The sequence below is a fragment of the Achroia grisella genome, unplaced genomic scaffold (assembly GCF_030625045.1).
Source record: "Achroia grisella isolate CSIRO2021 unplaced genomic scaffold, CSIRO_AGI_Agris_v1 utg782, whole genome shotgun sequence".
NCBI lineage: Eukaryota > Metazoa > Arthropoda > Insecta > Lepidoptera > Pyralidae > Achroia > Achroia grisella.
The window spans coordinates 5327724-5354013 of NW_026713022.1; the positions used below are offsets into that span (position 1 = coordinate 5327724).

The window sequence follows — 26290 nt, forward strand, 5'->3', positions numbered from 1 at the left end:
TTGATCAATTCTACCCCCAAGGGGATAAAATAGGGGGTGAAAGTTTGTATGAAACTTTGTCAATTTTAAACCGACCGGGCTGAGACTTTGCATGCATAAAGCTACTATGACGTAGTTATCCCATAAGAATGGATTTTGATATATTCCACCCCTAAGGGGATAAATTAACGCTAGCGAAGCCGCGGGCAAAAGCTAGTTCAAAATAAATGCAAAGGAGTTTTCATGTCTCGTATACCATCGTGGTTAATTCACCATGAATTTGTCACGATAGTTTCTAGGGAAAACCGTGTGGAGGTCAACCTGACATGGTATATTACAATGGGGTTATTAATCCACATTACTAACAAACCCCTTCTCCCCAAGTGCGATAGTAATATGATATATATTATGTTATTTGTGGTAACACTTTCAATTAAAATTTTGTCGTATATGTTTATACATTTCACTCTGCTTGGCTTACTCTACTGTTATATATATATATATGTATAAGTTGAAGTGGCAGTAGGCTGGTCATATCTGTCGCAGAACCGATGCTCGCTGGACGCTGGAGTAAGCGTGTTCTAAAGTGGAGACCGCGAATTGGCAAACCTAGTCTGGGACGCCCCCCAGCTAGGTGACGCAAGCTAGGCGACGACATACGTACTACGGTTGCGGGTACTAACTGAATAAGAAGGGCTGAAGATCGTACCCAGTGGCGTACCTTGAGAGAGACCTATGTCCAGCAGTGGACTGCAGTGGGCTGATGATGAATATATATATATGAATATAGGAATGACCTAAAGATAGGTCCTTTTTCGTGAAATTCGAATTTTTCAATTAAGTGTAATACTAAAACCAGCCTGTTTAAAGAAAATCTGATTAGTTTCCAACGATTATTTTAGTTGCCTTATTCTAATGACATAATTTCATCAAATTCAATTAGTTATTGTAATTTTTTCTATGATATTATATAGAAAAGGGTCGGGGGCATAGACCCTTAAACATGATGCGTATACATAATTTATGAGTATTCCAATAGGGCAATACTATTTCTATGAATATTTATAATATTTCAATGAAATAAATGTCGTATCGTCGAATTTATGACTTAATTGATATTTTTATGTGTAACGGAATGTATTTAATTAATTGGAGTTAATTAGTTTTATCGTAATGCCAAACGATGTCGATTTTTTTAACTATAAACTTTAGATAGTGAGGTGTTAAATGAGATTGAGAAGTGCTAGTATATTAGTAGATTCATTATTTATATTCATGAATTGCAGAGAATGCTATCAAGCATTAAGTAGCGAACTTAATGTCTGATAGAATTCTCTGCAATTCATGATAAAAATGTAAATACAATTTTGTTTGAGGTGTTAAATGATTTTGAAAAATGTTAGGTACATTAATTATTACAAGATGGGACTTTTTTTGGCAAGCAGCTCATGTAATAAGGAATTACTACTTATTACATCAGCTGCCATACTTTTTATTTTTTATTTTTACATAGGCTACTTTGATTTTAGAAAAATACTACGCGGACGAAGTCACGGGATCAGCTAGTGTAAAATGTAAATTGAAGAGAATCGTGTTATAATTCGTTTTAGCGTGAACCTAACGTATTATAAACTTTGTTAACATGTTATAAAGATTCAAATGACTGAACCCAGTCCATCTTTGTATTCATACATCTTCAACTAATTATTTATGTTTAAATTCTGTTCAAAGGTCATGTTAATAAATTTCCTAACAATAATTACGTACGTTTTGTAATACATACATAATATTGTATATAGAAACCACCCAGACCAATACAAACAATCTGGTGGGAATGGAAATTGTTCGTAATGTAGATAGATGATATTATTGCTAGCAATGTACCATGTCAGGTTTTTTTTATGGATGATAATGGAATGGTGCACGCGCCTGCGCTAACGGTTTACGCTGGCGGGGGTTCCTCTGGAAAACAAATTGACAAATACTCAGGAATTTATCACGATTACGTGAATATAATTGCTAGTAATGGGTTGAATTTGTCATGTTGCGGCTATTCACTGAATTTATTGCGTGCTCATCTTATCATCTAACTGACCACTCGTGCTCATCTTATGCCCCGCCAGCGTAAACCCTTAGCGCAGACGGGTGCAACATTCCATTATCATCCACAAAAAAAAAATACATACTCGTAGATAGATTATAAAGATGCTATTAATTACTTTAAAGCGCTGAATTTCAGCGACTCCACAAATAATTTTAATACCCAAATAGTGTCCACAGTACAAACTACAATCTGTTTTTTATTTGCAAGCGTTTATTTCAGAGTGTTAAAATATATATGCAGATATTGTTTTTTACAATAGAATAAGAAAAATATTGTTTATGAAAATTTCTCTCTATCTTTAAAAATATGTAATACATTAACATAAGTTATATGTTATATGGACGGGCTCGGTGATTTAGCGGTTTACCGCTTTACTTCCGATGGTCGCAGGTTCGATTTCTCGTACAGTGCAAACAACTTTGTTAACAAGCAATAAATGCTTGTTAACAAAGTTTAAAATATATTTTTTTTTGTTCAAATGACTGAACCCATTCCATCTTTGTGTTCATATAACTTCAACTAATTCTTTATGTTTAAATTCTGACCAAAGGTCATGTTAATAAATTTCCTAACAATAATTACGTACGCTCGTCCGCCCACTACGCATTATCTCCCGTCAGATATACAAAGTATTCGAGCGTTCTCTTAATATTCTGGGTCATTAATCACTACACCATAGCGGTGTGTGTTGAAAATATTTATCTTTGTGTATCTGTATTAATTCATTTATTTGTTAAAATTATTTATTTATTAAAATGTAGATAACATGTTAAATTAAGTTTAATTATATACAGACAAAATGTCTGTATATAATTAAATTTAATCTTTTTATTTCGATTTTTTTAATATATATTGTATTGTTGAAAATCACTGAATTAAATATTTTTCTTTTTTGTTTTCTTTCTATTAATTAAATCTAAATAACAATTGTGTCGGATTTTAAATAAAAAATCTAAATCTAAAATCATAACAATCTCCAAATATTCATAAATAATAATAACTACAAAATTCTTAACTTCCTCAATAATATCTTCACACAGCGCAATCTCTCCCATCCGGCTCGAAGGACCAAAATGTGAAGGATGGAGACCAAGACGACGAGCAAAGAAAACGGCACTGGTATAGTTGTAAAATAATTGTCTATTAATGATTTATGTCATATATAACAATATAATATTATAAAAAACAATTATTATAAAAAATAATATAATATTATAAAAAATATAAATAATAAAAAAGTTTTACAAAACAGTTTCCAACACCCACACTTGCCTAAGGCTCGTGTGGATGAGTATTACCTTCCTTTAAATTTATAAAAGAAGAGAAAAAAAGATAAAAATTACAATAATAATACTAATAATAATTTCCAAATTGACCTATAGTATCTGTCATTCATTAAAAAAATCATCAATGGAGTAAAAGCATTTTTTTCTATGTATGTTGTATGTTAGTTGCGCTTTCTATATATTAGAGGAGGGGGAGATTGTTTTGAGTGAGAACTTATTGTTATCGAAGTACTGTTAATTATATATCAATATAAATGAAAGTGTCCTAAATTACTCCATACAACATTAACTAACGGTGAGTGAAAGTTACGTCAAAATCGGCACAGCCGTTTCAGAGATTAGCCGGAACAAACAGACAGACCAAAAATATTTGAATAATTTATTGGCTTGTCAAAAAAAAATCTAATACCATATTAGTAACAAATTGATATATTTAAAAAAGAAATATTTTTGATGTAAGTACCGTATATACTTTCATATGTATTTAACTAACATATAAAATTACAAACAGATTCAAATATATCTATTTGTACACATTCAATATCAACATACAGTTTATATTATATCGGAGCAGAACTCTAAAGAGTTTCTAAAGGACAGGCGTGAAATTGCATATGAATTGATATGATTATGCATAGTACTGAATAATTGTAGTCGCTACGTCGTTATATTCCACTTGAAGCGTGTATAATGTGCCTCAGTCAAAACAAGTTGTTACGGTTGCTCGACTTACCATCAAATTGTATTGTTTACTTATTTATTTACCTTACAATTGCATATGAATGTATATGATTATGCATTGTATTTAATATTTGTAGTCGCTACGCTGTGATTTCCCAGTTGTGGCCTGTTTAATGTGCTAGTCAAAACAAGTTGTTACGGCTGCTAAACTTACCATCAAATTGTATTGTTTACTTATTTATTTACCTTACAATTGCATATGAATGTATATGATTATGCATTGTATTTAATATAGTCGCTACGCTGTATTCAGTTGTGCCTGTTTAAAAGTCAAAACCGTAGTCTCTCGATAAACTTACCATCAAATTGTATTGCCTACTTAATTATTTACCTTACAACTCTAAGTCATTTCGGGTTACGAACACTGATTAGACTATTTGCTTTTGCAATAGCAAAAGCAAATAGTGGTGCAAAGCAAATCCTGGTGGTCACTCTATTCCAAATTTGAATTAAAAAATGTAACTCTATTATTGTAAACATGTACAATATCTATTTGAAAAGAATACGAGCTGAGTTTCTTGTCAGTCCTTCTCATCTCGAAATCACTCCGAACTGACGGTGGATTTGACATATCATAAGTTTGTAATAGACCTACATGAATAAAGATATTTTGAATTTGAATTTATTACAATAGAATATAAAATCCATTATCACATTTTTTTTAATTTACCGCTCATTAGGAAAGCTGTCTCATTTTTAGGCTCCGTAAAATATGACCGAGCGCAGCGATGCCTGGCTTATACGTCATACTCGTGAACGAGTGCTGCTTATAGGAACTTAGCTGCTCTTATCACTAACGACTGATTTGTATGTGACACTAATAAATTAGTGCTAGTTGGTAGTTTTGTATTCAAACGTTTCGACTTCAAAAATGTGACCTTACAAGGATTATTTCAAAGAGCAATACACAAGTTTCTTTCTCATCTTCTTGTGATGAGTCTGCGTTCCGAATGAGTGGTAGAATAAAAAAAAAATACTTCAAAAGTGCTTAAATTAAGTTTATTTGAATAAAAATTATATCATTTCTAATAACTGCGCTCGCGGCGCCACCGCCCGCCGACGGGACACTAATTGTGAACTCACGACTTACACTTGACCGTTTTTTTTATAACTTCACATTAACATAGCAAAGCGTAAACAAGTAATGCATTATAGAGGTCGGATACCTGGTTATGTTTTATGATTGAAGGCTTCACGCCTTTATGTGAAAAATTACAGTTGTTGTCTCTTATTTGGATTATGATTGACTAGTTTATATAAGTAAGTATGTCAGTGAAACTTATATAGATATTATTTTAAGGAAGGTGTTACTTGTACATGTGGACGGTTATAAGGGTAGAGGAAGGTCGAAAAAGAGATGGATGGACTGCGTGAAAGATGATACGGTAAAAAAGGGAGTAAATAACGAGATGACTGTGAACAGGGATGAATGGAAGAGAAAAACATATACGCCGACCACAAATAAATGGGATAAGGAAGTATAAGATGATAATAGTGAAATTTGAAATACAAAGTAATCTCTCTAATTTATACATAATAATAGTATACGATGTCGCTTATTTTGTCTATCTGTTACTTCTGGTAGGTTTTATTTGCTTTTATTTTATTGGATTTTAGTATGTTACTTTCATTTTGAGATATTTTTCTGCATTTACTGTATTGTAGCAAGCTGCTTGGTAGCTGAAATACATAGACAGAAGTACTGCGGGAAGTCACAGTACATATTATCATATTTCATACGAAAAAATGAACAGAACAAATGTTAAAAACCGCATGGCCCTTCCGTCTATGAAAAATAAGGGCGTAACTTAATAAAAAAAAAGTTTACTAATATTATAAGTGTGAAATAAAGAAAAAGGGTTTTAAGTATAATGTTACCCTTAAGGAAACAAAATAACAAAGGGATGATTTTGTACAAAAATTTGTCATTTTTGAAGCTAGAACGATGTAACTTTTCTTTTTCTTTTTTGAGTAAGATTATTACATATTTATTGTTTATTTGATTGATTTTTTTTATGCGTTATCTTCGATTTTAGTTATTTTCTACATTGACATCGCTGTTACTCCAGTCAGCTCGTGACCACGGCTAGTGCAACCGTCGAAATGTCGAGAGAGGTAAATTATTATATGCCTTTATTTGCCATAAAATTATTCGTGTTTAGACCCGGTTAATAATATAAATTCTTCGTTTTTGTTTTACAATTACAGCCCCAAGTGAATTGGTTTTGCGTCTCAGTGTGAATGAAAGAAACAGTTGCACCATTGTGTTGGTAATTAGAGCACTGCTGTATATTCTGTGACCTCGTGGGGTCTTTCCCAGCATTCTAGTGCGTTCTGTAGGACGCTATGTTATAATGTCGTGTTATAAAACCTACGTACTTATTAAAAACGAACCACCCTTTCTGAATTCACTCCATTAATATATATACAATTACTTAATAAATAGCCCAGGACAATTAAAAGCGTTATCTAGTCCCACAGTAAAAACTTGCGTTATGGGTGCTAGACAACTGATATAAATACATAGATCTTTTGTAAATACATACATAATATACATAGAAAACACCCAGAGCGATACAATCAATGATACTCAGGAATACTAATGTATGTATCGTGTTAAGAATTGAACCCACGTTCATTGGAAGTAAAGCGATGTGCTAATCTACTAGACCATTATTTTTTTACTATATATAGGAACTACTGGATCTAATTTAAAAAAATATTTATGGAATTGTTTCTATTCTATTCTATTCTATTCTAAGCTTTCATTTGATTGTTTGGATGCTCTAATCTCAGGAACTAGAGTCGAACTAATAAAAATATATGGAATGATTTCTTTTTGAAGATCTATTTCCTCGAGGATGGTTATAGACTATTACGTCACTCTGCTGCAATAGAGAAAGCCAATTTGGTAAATAATTACTGTAATATTATTAAGCTTTCATTTGATTGTTTGGATGCTCTAATCTCAGGAACTAGTGTCGAATTAAAATATATATATGGAATTGCTTCTTTTTGTAGATCTATTTACTCGAGGATGGTTATAGACTATTACGTCACTCTGCTGCAATAGAGAAAGGCAATTTGGTAAATAATTAATGTAGTATTATTAAGCTTTCATTTGATTGTTTGGATGCTCTAATCTCAGGAACTAGACGAATATAAAAAAATGGAATTGCTTCTTTTTGAAGATCTATTTCCTCGAGGAAGGCTATAGACGTTTACATATATTTTTTAACAATTTTTTACAATTTTTGTCTGTCTGTCTGTTTGTTCCGGATAATCTCTGAAATGGCTGGACCGATTTTGACTGGACTTTTATTGGCAGGTGATGTAAGAAGGAGTAACTTGGGCTCTTTAATTTTAGAAAAGTAAAGTTAAATTCCGGTCGAAGTCATGTGTACAGCTAGTATATAATACATGTACACCCGTGCAAAGCCGGGGCGAGTAGCTAGTTTCTATATAATCACACTGCCGTAAGTACATTTCCAAGTGGAATTCATTACAAGTCGAACAATGCCTGAAGTTTAAGTTCCTCGTTCAATCTATGTAGGAATTGTATTAAGTTACCTCTTAGCTAATATATACATTACAAAATGACCTCTATAACAACACATTAAGATTTAAAATAACATGCCGTACCTTCAATACCCGCTTACCTGTAAGCCATTCAATACATTTGAAAATCGCTTTTGTTGCTACAGGTTAAGGGTTATAATTGCATGTCGTTTTAATGGTTGTTATGTGTTTTTGAATATAAATTTCAATGTAGAGTTTGTTCGTTAACTTCGGTTCCTATATTAATTTCTGTTTGGTTTGGAGAGAGCCGTGACTGCACTGTATGATGGCAAAAGTGCATACATATGGCGTAATGGGATGTTATGGAGAAATTGACGGTCTCGGTGGTCTAGTGGTTTAACAGTCCGCTTTACTGCAGATGGCCGCGGGTTCGATTATCGGGTAAAAACATTCTGAGTGTTTTTTTACGTATATTATGCATGTATTCACAAAAAATATATTCATTCATTCATAATTTAAGAGCTGTGCTCTTGTCGGTGGAGCTCCCGCCACCTTCCGCGATCTTCTATCAGTCCCTTTAGCTGTTGATACGACACCACTCCAACTTTTTCTTTAACTTGCTTGATATAGCTGTGTCTCGGTCTTCCCCTTCCTCTCTTTCCATCTATTTTTCCTTCTATAATGTTGTTAATTAGTTCGTCGTGTCGTATCAAGTGCCTCAACATTTTTCCCAAAAAATATATATAAGTATTTATATCAGTTGTCTAGTACCGATAACAACTGCTCTGGTAACATTAGCACTAGCTTACGTTGTGTGAATTGTTCAGGATAATTATTATGTTAGAATTGGAAACAATCTAGTCTAATATATAAAATTCTCGTGTCACAGTGTTAGCTGCCATACTTCTCCGAAACGGCTTAACCGATTTTGATGAAATTTTATGTTTACCCGTTAGGTCTGAGAATAGGTAATTCTAATCCTCTAAGACTAAGTGATAAATATGGTTCTTTCCAGATTATTATTATTATATGGTCGATTTTTTTTTTGTTAAAAAATGCATATAACCCTAAATTTTCCACCTAGTGAAACACAATTAGCCCTACCAAAACTTCTGCTGTATCAAATCACAGCTGAAGTCAATATGTTAATAGGAAATAATAATAAAAAAATCCTACATTTTCACCCTTCTACCAACCCTTATTTTTTTATAGAGATATCAATTTACATAGCAAAACTACGTTAAAGTCAGCTAGTCTAAATATATATAACTCAAAGATGACTGACGTAGTGATCTATCAACGCACAGTCCAAACCACTGGACGGATCGGGCTGAAATTTGGCATACAGGTAGATGTTATGACGTAGGCATCCGTTAAGAAAGGATTTTGATTAATTCTACCCCCAAGGGTATAAAATAGGGGATGAAAGTTTGCATGAAACTTTGTCAATTTTAAACCGATCGGGCTGAGACTTTGCATGCACATAGCTACTATGACGTAGGCATCCTCTAAGAAAGGATTTTGGTAAATTCCACCTCTAAGGGGATAAATTAACGCGAGCGAAACCGCGGGCAAAAGCTAGTAATGTATAAAATCCTTCGACAACCATTATAACGTAATTTAAGTGTGTTACATTACATTGTTGTAATAAGCTACACAAATGAGGGGAAGTAATCAGTAAACAAACCCGTGGGAAACGCACTAGTTTTGATTTTAGACTGTCACTGACAAACAGTAAGTATAATGTTTAGACAGTTCTCAATTCTTATTCAGTCTTGTAATTGTACTCGGTGGGAATTATTGGCTTCGATATGAATAATCCATTAATATAATGAAATTGAAATATATAGTGATTCTATGTTACGTTTTAAAAGGTACGATTATTCATTTATTACTATCTGTACCTGAATTCACTAGCTGTATACTACCCGCGACTTCGTCTGCGTGGAATTAACTTTATTTTTCTAAAATAAAAGTAGCCTGAGTTACTCCTTATTATATCAGCTACCTACCAAAAAAAGTCCCGCCATAATCGGTCCTGGCTGGACCAGATATTTCAGATATTACCCGGAACAAACAGACAGACAGACAAAAATAGTAAAAAATTTACATTTACATTTATTACATCACACATCTGAACACAATAAAAACCGGTGCATATTTATTATATTACAAACAAACAATTCATTAAATTTTATTATATACAAAGAAAAAAAAAAAAACTAAATAAATGCACACAATATACAAATAATAATAATAAAGAAACATGATAATAAAGTAAAAAATGCATTTCCTATCCATATATAACTCCACGCGGCATTTTATACATATTAATATAAAAGTAATACTGTGTGTATTATAGTGACTAAAATGTTTTATATTAATACATTTACATTTTTATTTTATTTTATTTTTATATTACATTTTTACATTAATAAATATTTTTCATATATGCAGTTTTATACATATTTATAATTACTGTGTGATTTCATTTTGTTTATATTAATACATTTATATTTTTATTTTATTTTATTTTAATATTCCACTGTTCTGTGGATATTTTTCGGATCAGTTTAACACGAAATTATATCATTTTGACATTGGAAGGTTCCCATGGCTGGGCGTCGTTCAACATAGCTTCTGTAAGTTTTTAATTGAGAGGACACGCTTAACGTGGGAGAGAAGATAATACGCGGGTCAGTCATTTCTATATGTCATCATACATAGTATAAAACAAAGTCACTGTCGCTGTCTGTCCGTCCCTATGTATGCTTAAATGTTTAAAACTACGCAACGGTTTATTGAAGCGGTTTTTTTAATAAATAGTGATTCAAGGGTTTATTACATATAACTGAAATTGTGTGTTTGTTTGTAATATTGAAATAACCGTATTTTACTACTTGCATATGAATATAAATAAGGTACATACACCAAAATAAATTTTTTTAGAATTTTTGTCTGTCTGTCTGTTTGTTCCGGATAATCTCTTAAATGGCTGGACCGATTTTGACTTTTATTGGCAGGTAGCTGATGTAATAAGGAGTAACTTGGGCTACTTTAATTTTAGAAAAATAAAGTTAAATTCCGGTCGAAGTCATGTGTACAGCTAGTATATAATACATGTACACCCGTGCGAAACGAAGGAGTTTGATCCATTGTTCACATTGACTCCATTGCTAACAATGTACCATGTCAGTTTGATCTCCAAACAGATCCTCTGGAAACCATCGTGGTGAATTTGTCAAGATGGGCTAACTGTCTTAACACCATGCTTATCCGGAAACCATCGTGGTAAATTACAGGTGAATTTGTCACGATGGACTAACTGACCTGATCTCGTGCTCATCTAATCATCCTTCACTGGTGCCCCGCCAGCGTAAACCGTTAGCGCAGGCGGGTCCACAGTTCCTTTATCATCATTGAAAACAAAAACACGCTCAACTATTAGTATTCTTCTTGCAGTAGAATAAGAATAGAACAATTATAATGTATATATAGACAAATAATTTATTGAATTAAGTGTTATTGAATGACAGAATAAGGAATGTATATATTTTGCGGTTATAGAAAAGTCGAGGTAACATTGAGGACCATGTCTTATGGAAAGTGTATAATATGAATGTGGATTTACTTGATGGATTGTGTGAACGATTGAATTTTGTTTTACTGCGCCGGCCCCAAATAATGGGATAAAGGCAAGGCAATGATGATGATGTGTTATTTTGCGGAAGTCCATTTCTATACTTGATGGATTTACATTATTTTGTTTAATTCCGCTAAATGATCAAATAACGGTCGGAATTTGATCAGTGATGGGTCATCGACGGTTTTGTCATCAGAGCCGGGGTAGAATGCACATGGGAAACCACTCTGGCATAGGTGCTTGCAGGTACATTGTGGGGTTTTTAGTGGGGAAAAATCTAACACACCGCCAGGCGGGATGAAGGTCTTTTGAAGATTTTCCACACGTTAAAAAAAAGGGTTGACTCTCATCACAAGACGCACGAGCAAAAATATTGCGGGTTGCTCTTTTAAATAAATGTACTTCAGTGTTACATAGGATTTAATAATAATAACAATCTCAGGATAATTCACACAGCGCCATCTAGACACAAGTTAAGCTAGCTAAAGCATACAAGCTTTCTACAAGGCATCTAAAAGGATTGATAGCGGTTTCTATGTTGATTATAATAATAATAATGTCAGGATAATTCACACAGCGCCATCTAGACCCAAGTTCAGCTAGCTAAAGCTTGTATTATGGGTACTAGATAACTGATACATATACATAAATATTTTTTCTTATAAAGACATACACATTATACATATAAAACATCCAGACCGATACAAACAATCATACTCATGAATACAAATGTTTGTGCCGTGCGAGGAATCGAACCGCTAGACCGCTAGACCACCGAGGTCGTCGTCATTTTGTTGGAATACAAAAAGACAAATAGCAAGATTGACAAAAGTATTATTTATGTAGAAGTATTATTTCAATCGATGGTTTATATATATATTTATTTATAGATATAGGTGGTAAAACTCGGTTTGCAATAACAGCCGCAATCCTTGTGCACCCAGCATTCGCCATAGCACCAGCGGAAGATATAGCCAGAATATTGCCAGAGTCTTTAATGTGAGTACTTTATGTTTTAACACTTTTATAGTATAGGCAAAATTGTGCTATTACTGTCCATGGACTAGAATTATCTTCCACAGCGCCATAATTTAGAAATTCATCATCTATTGCCTTGCTTTTACACCATACCATCTACTATCCTTTTTTCAAACTTTTCTAATGCTGTTGGCCACAATTGGCCTTTACAGCTTCACTGAACGATAGGGCACGAGTGCAGATGGCACTCCAAACCCGCGGAAGGACTTACAGAGCGGCTAAAGGCCAAATCCTGCCTGACGGATACTACTTTACTCTAAGGGTACCGTTAGGGATTCGAACCTGAGCTTAGGCTGTTGTAATTTCGATCGCCGTTATTGGATGGGGGATCGATCGTTATTACATATGGGTAACGCCGCGGGGTAAAACTAGTCTACATTTTGCCAAGCAGATGAGGAATGCCACTACACATCCTATGTGGTTGTATCCCACTCATGTAAACGAAATATCTCCTTTGGAAAGTGTACACTATATTCTGAGGAGATAAAACCATCACTCCTAAGAATATCCTTCAATTCTTGTCCCTGACGGGTCTAGGTAGCGAACTTTGAAAAAGAGCGAGCACAATAGATCTATGTAGATCGTAATGCTACAGATCTTAACACATTACAATAGCCCGAAGCCAAATAAAAGAAATAGTCTATATATTTGTTTTAAGGAACAACACAAAGTTCATATTATGGTACAGTAACACAATCAAGTACTCGATTGATGTGGTTGACTACGTGCTGCATCCAGACTACTTGGAGAAGGTGACGCAGGCCACTATAGCACTTCTAGAGCTGAACACGTATGGGGAAACTGGACTTAGTGACAACAGTCGTAAGTATCTATTTATTTATTTATTTATTCTTTACTGCATAATAATATTATAAATGCGGAAGTTTGTGAGTTTGAATGGATGTTTGTTACTCTTTCACGCAAAAACTACTGAACGGATTTTGATGAAACTTTACAGTAATATAGCTTAATACATCAAAAAAAAAAAAGCGAAAATTAACAAAATTAACTGTTAAAAATTTTTTTGTTTCTCTGTCTGTTCGTTCTTGCTAATTTCTGATGAACTGATGGATTCATTTTGATTTCACTCGTTGACAGCTAATGTCATACAGAACTAGATTTTTTTTAATGTTTCAGAACCAGTGTTGCCAGTATGTATGCCTGTGAGAGGCTCCGGTACTTTTTCAGATTTGCATGCCGTGAGAATGACCGATGGTACGAAAAATATTGCTTTAATTACCAACAACATAAGACCCATAATCCTAATGAATTCAGTTATTTTTAAACTTTCGTGTTTAATATACATTATTTATATTATTAACCGGATCTTAACACGAATAATTTTATGGCAAATAAAGGTATTTACCTCTCTCGACGTTTCGACTAGGTTGCACTAGCCGTGGTCACGAGCTGACTGGAGTAACAGCGATGTCAATGTAGATAGGCAAATAAATTCAGGCAAAGTTCAGTAACAATAACAGTCAATAAGCGTACGGATACCGTGAGTGCTGTGTTTCGCGAACTTTCGTTGAACAATCTAGTGACGGTAGATGAAAAATCTGCTGTCACCTATCTACATTGCCATCGCTGTTACTCCAGTCAGCTCGTGACCACGGCTAGTGCAACCTAGTCGAAACGTCGAGAGAGGTAAATACCTTTATTTGCCATAAAATTAGTTCGTGTTAAGACCCGGTATATAAATGACGTAATGAATTTGTTTTACACGAAAATCGTCGCTGAATATATCTGTTTATAATTTACATGCACGGCCAATTTAACATATGTATATATAGAGCAATAATAGAATCGGTTCCATGCCACGCAAATGAGAAAATAATTAATTAGAAAACTCTTTGACCGTATCGAAGGTGGCACAAAAAGATAACCGACTATTGTTTCCAGTGTCTGGGGAACTGCAAAAGGAGATTCGTCAAATGAGTTTTATTAATAAAAGAGATTGCACCGAATTCTACTACAGAGCTAAGGTAAGGTTTTATAAACACATTTATTATATTAACACACTTCATTATCATTACTGTTAGATTATAATATTCTATTAATATCTATTATATTATTAGATTATAATATTTTATTATAATTATTATTATTCTTTGTAAAAAAAAAAAAAGTACCGATATAATATTAGTTAATTTTGTACCTCGTTGAACTGGAGCCTGTTTTAAGTTAATGTTTTTGTAATTAAGGATTTCTGATTCCTGCGACACAAGCCCAGAGCTTAGTGCAGGGATTGCTGTTAATTGTCTTGTCTACAACCATCGATGTAATGTGTACAAATAAATAAATAAATAAATAAATAATAGTTACGATAATAAATATACAGAGCTGTATAGCAGATATATTTATAATAATTAAATGTTGACATGATCTTATATGCCGATTAATAATGAATTGTTCAATTATAAATAGAAGTAATGTTATTGATATCGACCGAGTTAGTTTCATAATTTTTATAAAAATAGTGAGGGTACAAAACTGGTCTGTAAACGATATTTAGAGATAATTATTCATTCTTGTCTTGGCCACAGTTGTGTTAAGATGTACAAATAAAGTATTAGAATATAAAATACGTTTTCGTTTCTGGTAATAGCTAGAAAAAACCCATTTAGCTATTATTACATAGTATAAAACAAAGTCGCTGACGCCGTCTGTCCGTCCCTATGTATGCTTAAATCTTTAAAACTACGCAACGGATTTTGAAGCGGTTTGTTTTAGTAGATAGAATGATTTTAGAGGTAGGTTTATATATATAATACATGTACACCCGTGCGAAGCCGGGGCGAGTCGTCAGTTAATTATACAATGTTGTTATCTTATATATAAAATTCTCGTGTCACAGTTTTCGTTCCCATACTCCTCCGAAACGGCTTGACCAATTCTCATGAAATTTTCTGAGCGTATTGAGTAGGTCTGAGAATCGGCCAACATCTATTTTTCATCCCCCTAAATGTTAGGGGTAGTCCACCCCTAAATTTTTATTTTTTTATTTTAAGGCAAAACAACGTTTGCCGGGACAGCTAGTTCTATTATAGAATAAATGTCTCGGAACATCGTGATTTAGTGGCTACGATTTGTTAGATACAGACTTTCTATGTATCTTAGTCTTTGGTCTAATTAAAATTACTATTACATTATAATATTACAATTTTAAAGAAATACAAATACTTATATGTTGTTTTGCAGCTCTCATACAAAATGATGGCACCTACATACCCGATCTGCGCAGCATCGCACACACAGATGGAGCCCTGCGTTTGGGACGGCGGTGTCGCCCTCATATCCAGGCAATCCTGGGGCTATTGGAAGCTGGTATGTAAGCCTTGATGATGTATATATGTTGTCGTATGATAAGACAGCTTTCCGAATGCATTTAAGCACTTTTGAATAACTATGATTATTTAAAAGTGCTTAAATTTAAGTTCATTTGAATAGTAAAGTTTTGATTTTTTATAATTTACCAAAAATACATACATCTTAAATTTTTATCTCTCTACCGCCAAACCCTATTTTTATTGCGATTTATTATGTATTTCGATTTATATGACAATACAACGTTTCCTTAGTCAGATAGTTTAGGCTAGGTACTCACCACGACTTCGCACGGGTGTACATGTATTATACATATAAACCTTCCTCTTGAATAGCTCTATCTATTAAATAAAACCGCTTCAAAATCCGTTGCGTAGTTATAAAGATTTAAGCCTACATAGGGACAGACAGCGACAGCGACTTTGTACTATGTGATAATTTTACTTAGATAAGACAATAATAAAGTATGTAATAATATTTACTAGTTAGGTTTCGGTGTGAGGGGACCGGGGTGCGCGGCGCCGGCCCGGTTCATCAACATACATGACTACCTGTTTTGGATCGACGAGGTGATCTCCAACCAGAGCCCTGAGGATATGGTGGACACGCACAAGATCTACTTCAGAAGACTCTCCCCTTACAAGCTTATTATGTACAAAGGTTACTTTATAATAATAAATTATATAATATGAATTTTCAGAATATCGAAATAAATACTTTTATAGTTAATAAAATAATAATTATATATAATTTCAGTATCGCTATCGCGCTTGGATTAGGAAAGACGATATCGTAATTTTTTTGTGTGGACTTCTCTCTTGGCAGGTGACAGCCACGTGCCCAAGGAGCAAGGACAGTGCACGCGAGGCTCACGAGGAAATGTTCTCTTCAAGGACAGCTCCGAAATACTGATAACGAAGAATTTCGGACAGGGCTTCTATTTTGTAACTATATTGTTTTTATAAGTATAATTAGTAAATCACGGGATCTTACCACGTTTTATTTATGGTAAATAAAAGATTTATTTATCATCTACCCGCTGCTCTTCAGTTTACCCGTGATCATGGCGGTTGAAACACTGCCGAAATATCGGTATCTCAATAAAAATAAAACGTGGCAAGATTCCGTGATTTACTAATTATACTTATAAATAATAACCGCGTCAAACTTAAAACAGTATATATTGTTTTTTATTATGTTTTATTTAGCAATAGAAAGAAATATAGAATTACTAGCTGTACCGGTAAACGTTGTTTTACCTTAAAGTAAAAATAAAAAAATTAGGGGAGGACTACCCCTAACATTTAGGGGGATGAAAAATAGATGTTGGCCGATTCTCAGACTTACTCAATACGCTCACAAAATTTCATGAGAATCGGTCAAGCCGTTTCGGAGGAGTATGGGAACGAAAACTGTTACACGAGAATTTTATATATAAGATCAATTCTACTTTAGGACACCCAATACTTTTTTCTTAGCTCATTTAATCTCTGCTCTTTGTCCCTTGAATACTTTCTCCCCTTTCTGGGGCAGCATAGTATAGGGACTCGACTTGCGTATCACCTGATGGTAAGTGATTACTGCCGCCCGTGATGAGCGCCCGTAACAGAGGAATTGTAAGTGCGTTGCCGGGTTTTTAAGGTATAAGCTCTTTCTGCATTTAAATATACTCAGAGAAACGTCAATTGTTGACAATTCTTCCCATCATTCAGCTAGCTAATCATCCTAGCTAGACGACTCGCCAGGATATACCGGTAGCCCAGGTGACTTCACCATTACACTCATTAAATAAAACCTCTGATCACCCCATCTGAAATAGCAGTCGTGAAGGTTTTTCTATGTAACTGAAATGGAAAGCATTTCAATGCCTCATATTGGAAAGTGGCAACTGTCGTCTATATACTATACCAGGACCCATGGACATCATGTCACATATGACCTCACATGTGTTGTTTTGTTTGATGACTATATGCCTCCTAGATACCTCCAAATTACATAAATAGATACGATATACTTTTAAAACATCTTTTTATTTTTGCAGGTAGCAGTATCACAAATAGCAGGCTTTCTATGTGCCGTGGTGGATCTGGAGACCAGCTCGCGTACTAATACGGCTATCTGGGTGGAACACAATTGCCACAGAGACGTGACGGGGCTGGCGCATGGCATGGACGAGGGTCCTGATTACAGAAGGTAAAGTTATATGGTATTGATGAACGTAGACTGTGGTAAGCAGACCTTGTACTATAAATGTAGTAAACTGATATTAATGTTTTTAATTTAACATATAACGTAATATATTTTATAACTACGTGCAGAAATTTATTGATTTTGAAGATACTTCTGATATAAATAAATAAATATTTATTTTTAATTTTTGGAAACATATGTACATGTAGTTACTCAACAATTCTTTATTAAACTAAACTTCTAATACAAGAAACACATTGACAAGAGATTTTGATGCCCAAAAGACGGTCTTATCACTAAACAATCTTTATCAGATAATCGTTGAGTAGAGACAAAACGACAAAAAGTGTTTTTTTTTAATATATGTATATCTAATATACGTTGAAAACAGAACAATACAAACAATCATACTCATGAATACAAATGTTTGCACCGTAGGAAGAATCGAACCCACTACCATCGGAAGTAAATTGATGAGCTAAACCGACCACTGTGGCCGTTAAAATTATCACTATTGTCCTGGATTATAATTGTTAATTACTATATTTTCTTATTCTACCTGTAGTGGTTATTAATATATATATATTATATGTTGTTATTATATATCATTACATAGTATAAAATAAAGTCACTGTCGCTGTCTGTCCCTATGTATACTTACATCTTTAAAACTACGCAACGGATTTTGAAGCGGTTTTTTTAAATAGACAGAGTGATTCAACAGGAAGGTTTATATAAACGTTTATATAAAGGTTATATATATATACAGGTGTATGTAAACTCGTGCATTGCCGGGTTGGGTAGCTATTATATATATAATATATTGTTTTGTTCTACCAGAGTGGAATGTTTCCTGTACTTCAAATCGACAGCGTTCATCGAGTTTCGGTTCTATTTCTCGTTCCGGGCAGTTATCGAACTGACGTTGTACGGTTCAGAGGAGCAGCCAAGAAAGATACCGAATCCATTCCACCGCACGGAGACAACTGATCCCTGGGAGCCCACCGATCGTATCATCAGATGGCAGTACTTCGTACCATATTACAAGTGGTGGTATTGGCTGTAGAGCAGAGGTTCCCACACTTTTTTGTGTCGTAGACCCCTTGATATTTTTCGGTTTTGGGTAGACCACTGTGATGTTAGGGAGTTCCGTAACCGTAACCGAAACTAGCGGATATCTGATATAAAAAAATATCCGTAACCGTAACCAAATCCGAAAAAAAAGTTTCGGACAATATCGGATAGGGGCGGAGCCTAATTGAGACACGTTATGTAACCATTTTATTAGCTATTTGTATTTTACTTTTGAAATTCTTTAAAAAATTAATATCCGTAACCGAAATTATCCGAAACTAACGGATAATCCGAAATTATTTCATATCCGCATCCGTAAACGTATCCGGTATAATAATTATTCCTTTATCCGAAACCTATCCGTATCCAAAATTTCTTATCCATAACATCCCTGGTACATCCAGACACCCCATTCTTAGTTGGTATTGATTTTTTGTAAATTTCTAACTGTAGTAAAGTTTAGTGTTAAAAATATAAAGTAAAAACAAGATGATCGCTGCAGTTTGTCATAGACCCCTGGAAGTCGATATAGACCACTTTGGGAATCACTGCTATAGAGTTTATTTGTGTTTGAGTGCCTTGGCCCGTATAAACATTTGTTTGGGGGACCTTACGAAGGGCAAAGATTTCTCTCAAAAGAAAAAAAAAATATTTACTTTTATAATAATTGATAATTTAATTGGTATTGGTAATTAATAATTATTTATGAACCTTCCTTATCATATCAACTTTCACACAGTCCATCCATCTCGTTTTCTGTCTTCTGTTATGGGTCATGAATACAAATGTTTGACTAACTGTGAAGAATCGAACCCGAGACCATCGGAAGGTGGTGTGTTAAACCACTAGACCACTGCAACTGAAATAGATAGACAGACACTTTTACAATGTCTACCTTGGTGTAATAAAGATAACATAGTCGTAATATATTATAGGATAAAACTGGACAGCAACGACCGAGTGCACAAACTCCAAGTGTCTCTGTGGTCCCTTTATGACTGTATTGTCTATGCTTTATGGCGATCCCGCATTGAATTTCATTTTCTTTATAAATTTAAACACCGACGACGTAAACTGGAAGCCATTCCAAAACAGACGCTCACGCTGTGGCTGTAGGCGGGGCAGTGCCCCGGGACACTCAAGTTCAGGTGGCCCTCGTACCCTTACCAGAAAATCTCGATCGAAATGAACTATTGGAAATTTCTCCCATTTTAAAAATAAACTAGTTATTTCCGCGACTTAGTTATAAAAGTAGCTTAAGTTACTCATTACATCAGCTACTTGCCAATAAAAGTTCCGTCAAAATCGGCCCAGCCATTTCAGAAATTAGCGGGAACAACCTTACAGACAGACAGACAAAAAATTTTTAAATGTCATTTTGGTATATATATCGTATTTATATTCAAATGCATGTAGTAAAAAACGGTTATTTCAATATTACAAACAGACGCACCAGTTTTATTTATATGTATCGATATGGCGACGATGTACATTATGATCAACGATATATAATTCGCGCTGCGAACAAACTTGAATTAATTATACCGTTCAGCGATCTCTGTGACATCCTGAGCTCATGTGAACTGTAGTCCAAGTAGACCGGGTCGATGACCGGCTGATAGTGAATTTTATAGCAAGATTCCAAGATAGGATAGTGCGAAGCTGTTAGTTTATAATTAGCCAACCTGCAAGCTCGCCAAACACAAATATAATTATATTATTTGACTCCGGTGATGGGGCAATTTAGAATATTTCTATTTTTTTATACAATTTTTTTAAGACTCTTGCTGTTGGCCGCAGCTGGCCTTTACACAGCTTCACCGGACGTTACGAGGCGAGTGCAGATGGCACTCCAAACCCGTGGAAGGACTTATGGAGTGGCTGAAGGCCAACTCCCTCCTGACGGATACGACTTTAGTCTGAGGAAACCGCTAGGGTTTCGAACCTCGGATCAGGTCGTCGTAATTTCGATCCCCATTTGAATTGGACGGGGGATCGATCGGAGGGGAACTTTTTTATCCCACAGGGGGTAAAGGAGCTTGCGGTATCCTGATGGTAAGTGATTACCACCGCCCATGAGCGCCCAACACTAGTGGAATTGCAAGTACGTTACCGACCTTTTGAGGAGGAATAAGCTCTTATCTTGAAGGTTTCAATATCGTATCGGTTCGGAAATACCATTGCTTGGAGGTCATCAAGGAATTCACCTTACTTTAGATAATCGTAGGTTTAATTCCTCGCACGATATAAACATTTGTATTCTTATGGATGATAATGGAATGGTGCATCCGCCTGGGCTAACGGTATACTGTTGGAATACGGTATATCGTTAGCCCAACTGAAATGGCTGGACCGATTTTCACGGGACTTTTTTTGGCAGGTAGCTGCTGTAGAAAGGAGTAACTCAGGCTACTTTTATTTTAGAAAATAATCTCGAGTTCTTTTTTGTTAAATTCCAAGCGGACGAAGTCGTGAGCAGTAGCAACGAAGACGAAGAAGAAAAATTTGACGTAAGCGGCTCAAATGTTCTACATGAATAAATAATTTTTGAATTTGAATTTGATTAACAATTCTTATACAGTTTTAAACTTGACGCGGTCATTATTTATACGTATAATTAGTAAAAATCACGGGATCTTACCACGTTTTATATTTATTTGCTGAGTTCCCGATATTTCGGTAGTGTTTCAACCACCATGATCACGGGTAAACAGTCAGTTTACCCGCAAATAAATATAAGTGGTAAGATCCCGTGATTTTTACTAATTCTTATATATAATGTACAAATACATACATTTATTTATAAATAAAAAGTTAGTCTTAAAACGACTAATTAGTAACAATATTTCTATTCTATCTTTTTCTAAATGTATCTATTCTTCTAAATGTAAATTAAACATTTACATAACTACCCGCAATTTGTGTAAATACCATCAAGAACTATATTAAACGTATGGGAAAATGATAAAAAATGACTAATAACATGTTTTTAAGACAATCAGCAAGTCTTAATAATAGATTTGTTATACAATAGGGGGAAATACGTAGACCCTACGCTTGATGGTAAGTGGTTACTACCGCCCATGAGCACCTGCAACATTAGAGAAGTTGCAGGTGTGTTGCTGACCTTTTGAGAAGGTATAATTAATGAGTATTTTCTTGAAGGTTTCAATCGTGTCGATTGGCTAATATTGTTGTTGGAAATTAATTCTAATACTATATTCTATTTTTGTAATCTAATTAAAATGACAAACAAGGTGCAGGTCCACCTTATGGAAAATGGAAATTAGTAAGACGTAATATATCTACAAATAGCACCATAAACTAAACCTTTGCGTAGTATAAAATTAAGTCGTGTCCACAGGCTGTTCGCTTATATCTTTTAAACCATGCAACCGATTTTAATACAGTTTTTAGCAATAAATAGAGAGATCCATGTTATCCATTGAGCTGCTGAAATAAAATATGAATGAATGTATTTATTTTATTATTCGGCATTCAAAAATAATATGTATTTTTGAATGCCGAATAATAAAATAAATACATTCATTCATATTTAATAGATAGATAGTTTTTATTTGTATCTTAGTACACACATACAGTCTTAATTATAACATCACATGACAAGTACCTACAATATAACAATTCAATAAGGGTAAACTTGCATGTGTGTGCTACAGCAATACAAAATTGGTACATAGCTCAGTGAATCAATATTATATCAAATATAATATATCAAAATAGCAGCTCATTTGTAAATAAAAGACCAGAGTTTCTCGTCAGTTCTTCTTAACTCGAAAACATTCCGAACTGACAGTAGATTTAAAATATCATAAGAGTCTGTAGTAGACCTACATGAATAAAGGTATTTTGATTTTATTTGAATATTTTATACTATGTAGTATTATGAAAAATGATTCGGTTTATAGACCTCGTTGGTGCGCACTTTCGCACGCTGCTTTACTTCCACTGTTCACTGGTTCAATCTTCACACGGTAAAAATATTTGTATTTATGAGTATGATTGTTTGCATCGGCATGGGTGATTTCTTTGTACAATATAGTATGTATTTACAAACAAAATGTAATTATATCAGTTGCCTAGTAACATAACACAAGCTCTGATTAGCATGGAACTAGATAGCGCTGTGTTAATTCTCAAGCGATATTACATTATATCAGGGATGTTAAGGAGTTCCCTAACCGTAACCGAAACTATCGGATATCCGATATAAAAAAATATTTATAACCGTAACCGAATCCGAAATAAAAGTGTCGGACAATATCGGATAGGGGCGGAGCCTAATTGAGACATTACGTAAGCATTTCATTAGCTGTTTGTAATTTACTTTTGAAATTATTTAAAAAAATTATATTCGTAACCGGAATTATCCGAAACTAACGGATAATCTGAAATAATTTCATATCTGCATCCGTATCCGTATCCGGTATAATAATCATTCCTATATCCGAAACATATCCGTATCCGAAATTTCATATCCATAACATCCCTGCATTATATATATACAGGTTTTAGTTTTGTGAATTAATTATTAATTATATGCAGATGTTAAGTGGACAAATGTCACTTGTATCGATATTATACTGGGTTCGATTATCTTTGTTTGTATACGAGTATAAAATACGAGCGTGGCGGATCGAGCAATTAATTTGTAAGGAATACATGCCGCGATTTGCCGACTGAGATAAGTTCTCGATGACGCATGTAAGATAAAACCACGTTTATAAATGTAACTATGTTCTACCCGCGACTTTGTCTCCTTTTTTGGATAAAATATAGTCGGTGTCCGTTCTCGTAATACAAATATTTAAGTCAAATTTCATTAAGATTTATTTAGTGTAGAGTTCCGTGCTAATGTTACCAGAGCAGGTGTTATCGGTACTAGACAACTGATATAAATACTTATATATATTTTTTGGGAAAAATGTTGAGCCACTTGATACGACACGACGAACTAATTAACAACATTATAGAAGGAAAAATAGATGGAAAGAGAGGAAGGGGAAGACCGAGACACAGCTATATCAAGCAAGTTAAAGAAAAAGTTGGAGTCGTGTCGTATCGACAGCTAAAAGGACTGATAGAAGATCGTGGAAGGTGGCGGGAGCTCCACCGACAAGAGCACAGCTCTTAAATTAATAATAATAATATTCTCAGAACAATTCATACAGCGCCATCTAGTCCCAAGTTAAGCTAGCTAAAGCTTGTGTTATGGGTACTAGACAACTGATACAAATACATAGATATAATTTTTTTTTACGTAAATACATACATATTATACATAGAAAACACCCAGACCGATACAAACAATCATACTCATGAATACAAATGTTTGTGCCGTGCGAGGAATGGAACCCGCGACCATCGGACGTAAAGCGGTGTGCTAAACCACTAGACCACCGAGGTCGAATTATGATTGAATGAAGAGTTTCGTTCACGTAATATAAATATTTGAGTCAAATTTCATTAAGATTTGTCTAGTGATCCCATTTTTAATATTAACATGGATTCACAATTTACTCATATTATAAACGCGAAAGTTTGTGTGTATGGATGTTTGTTACTCTTTCACACAAAAACTACTGAACGGATTTTAATGAAAACTTTACAGTAATATAGCTAATAAGAGTTTATAAGAAAACCTTCCAATAAAAAATATTTAGAACTTTTGATGAATCAAAGGAGCTCTTGAGTGACTTGTAAGCTATATTTATAAGAGTTTTTGTTATTTACGCTTATATCGATATATATAGATACTTTTACATCAGAATAATATATAGGCTCTAAATTCCATTTATTACCCCTTATGTATGTGGTATTAATGATATGATATTGTATTAATAGTATAATATGATATCTATACATATAAATAAAATTAGAGTATCTGTTTGTAATATTGAGATAACAGTTTTTTACTACATGCATATGAATATAAATACGGTACATACACCAAAATATCGTTTTTTACAAATTTTGTCTGTCTGTCCGTTTGTTCCGGCTAATCTCTGAAATGGTTGGACCGACTTTGACGGGACTTTATTTGGCAGGTAGCTGAAGTAATGAGGAATAACTTAGGCTACTTTTATTTCAGAAAAATAAAGTTAAATTCCACGCGGACGGAGTCGCGTGTACAGCTAGTTAATAATATATATATGGTATTAATAATATGAGAATAAGAGATTCCATTTTCTTTTTTTTTTTGCTGCTAAATACGAGGTATGTTATCATATGTCGCAACGCCAGGATATGGCCTGCAATAAATACTTCAATGTATAAAATTACTCTGGAACATTACCTGACTTTGTATTAAACGTTAAATATAAACACACAATATGTTCATACACTACGATCTATCTTTATCCACTACGCCATAAGGATGAAATTGCTTTGACAATAGTTTGTTTTCCAACTATGTAACTTTGGATGGAAATTTTGTCATGATATAATAAGAGAAAATCGACTTTAGTACTTTGTGATAAAGATGTCTTTATATAAATAGAATTGAATGGTGTACTTGTGGTGTGAAGTTTGTATTGAATTGCTGCGATAATGTCTAATGGCGAATAGGGTTGCCAACCTGTCAAAAAATATATTTTTTTAATGTAAATTTCTATAATAAATGTTACTTTTTGGCCAAACAAATCAAAATTAGTACATAGCCCAGTGTTAACCTACTGGACTGATAAAAATGTATAAAGTGGATTTTAAAAGTCATCGCATTTAATAAGGTTACCCAATTTTAAGACTAATTAATTAAGGTTAAGGTTACCAAATTTTAAGACATGTTAATTTTTTTTCAATTGCAGACCCTTTGTTAATTGTAATAAAAACTAGATTTGAACAAATGTTTCTTACTTACTTAAAAATGATACTAATGTACCCGTAGATTATTTAAAAAATTGCATTTGGAGTGAGACCGACATTGTCATTTTAGGAAGTGTGAGCGAGATAGGTATACTAATTTAACGCCAATTGTTGGAAACTATTCTTTTTCTTTATACACTTTTTAATGTCTGTATTTTTTATGATACTATATGTTTTACACATGTGACACAGGTCAACATAATTTTTGTGACTATACTGGTGTCTTTATGTGTGCTCATCTAGTCTTGATCACCAATAACTTGAATGCTTAATATAATAATAATAATAATAATGTCAGGACAATTCACACAAAACCATCTAGACCCAAGTTAAGCTAGCTAGAGCTTGTGTTATGGGTACTAGATAACTGATACATATACATAGATAATTTTTTTGTAAATACATACATATTATACATAGAAAACACCCAGACCGATACAAACAATCATACTCATGAATACAAATGTTTGTGCAGTGCGAGGAATCGAACCAGCGACCATCGGT

General features: G+C 33.9%; 2 protein-coding genes across 2 annotated transcripts in view; one reads left to right on the forward strand and one right to left on the reverse strand.

The window, feature by feature from the left end:
* Positions 1 to 26290, reverse strand: part of LOC131851309 (protein phosphatase 1 regulatory subunit 12B) — a 166597-nt gene that overhangs the window by 59423 nt on the left and 80884 nt on the right. The window lies entirely within an intron of this gene.
* On the forward strand, positions 8685 to 19037 carry LOC131851352 (uncharacterized). The gene is made up of 11 exons (XM_059201843.1): positions 8685 to 8765; positions 10202 to 10271; positions 12163 to 12271; positions 12969 to 13132; positions 13448 to 13525; positions 14213 to 14295; positions 15512 to 15637; positions 16123 to 16297; positions 16463 to 16581; positions 17679 to 17830; positions 18668 to 19037. Exons 1-11 carry the CDS (start codon positions 8685 to 8687, stop codon positions 18891 to 18893), a joined length of 1383 nt encoding a protein of 460 aa, XP_059057826.1. The 3' UTR covers positions 18894 to 19037.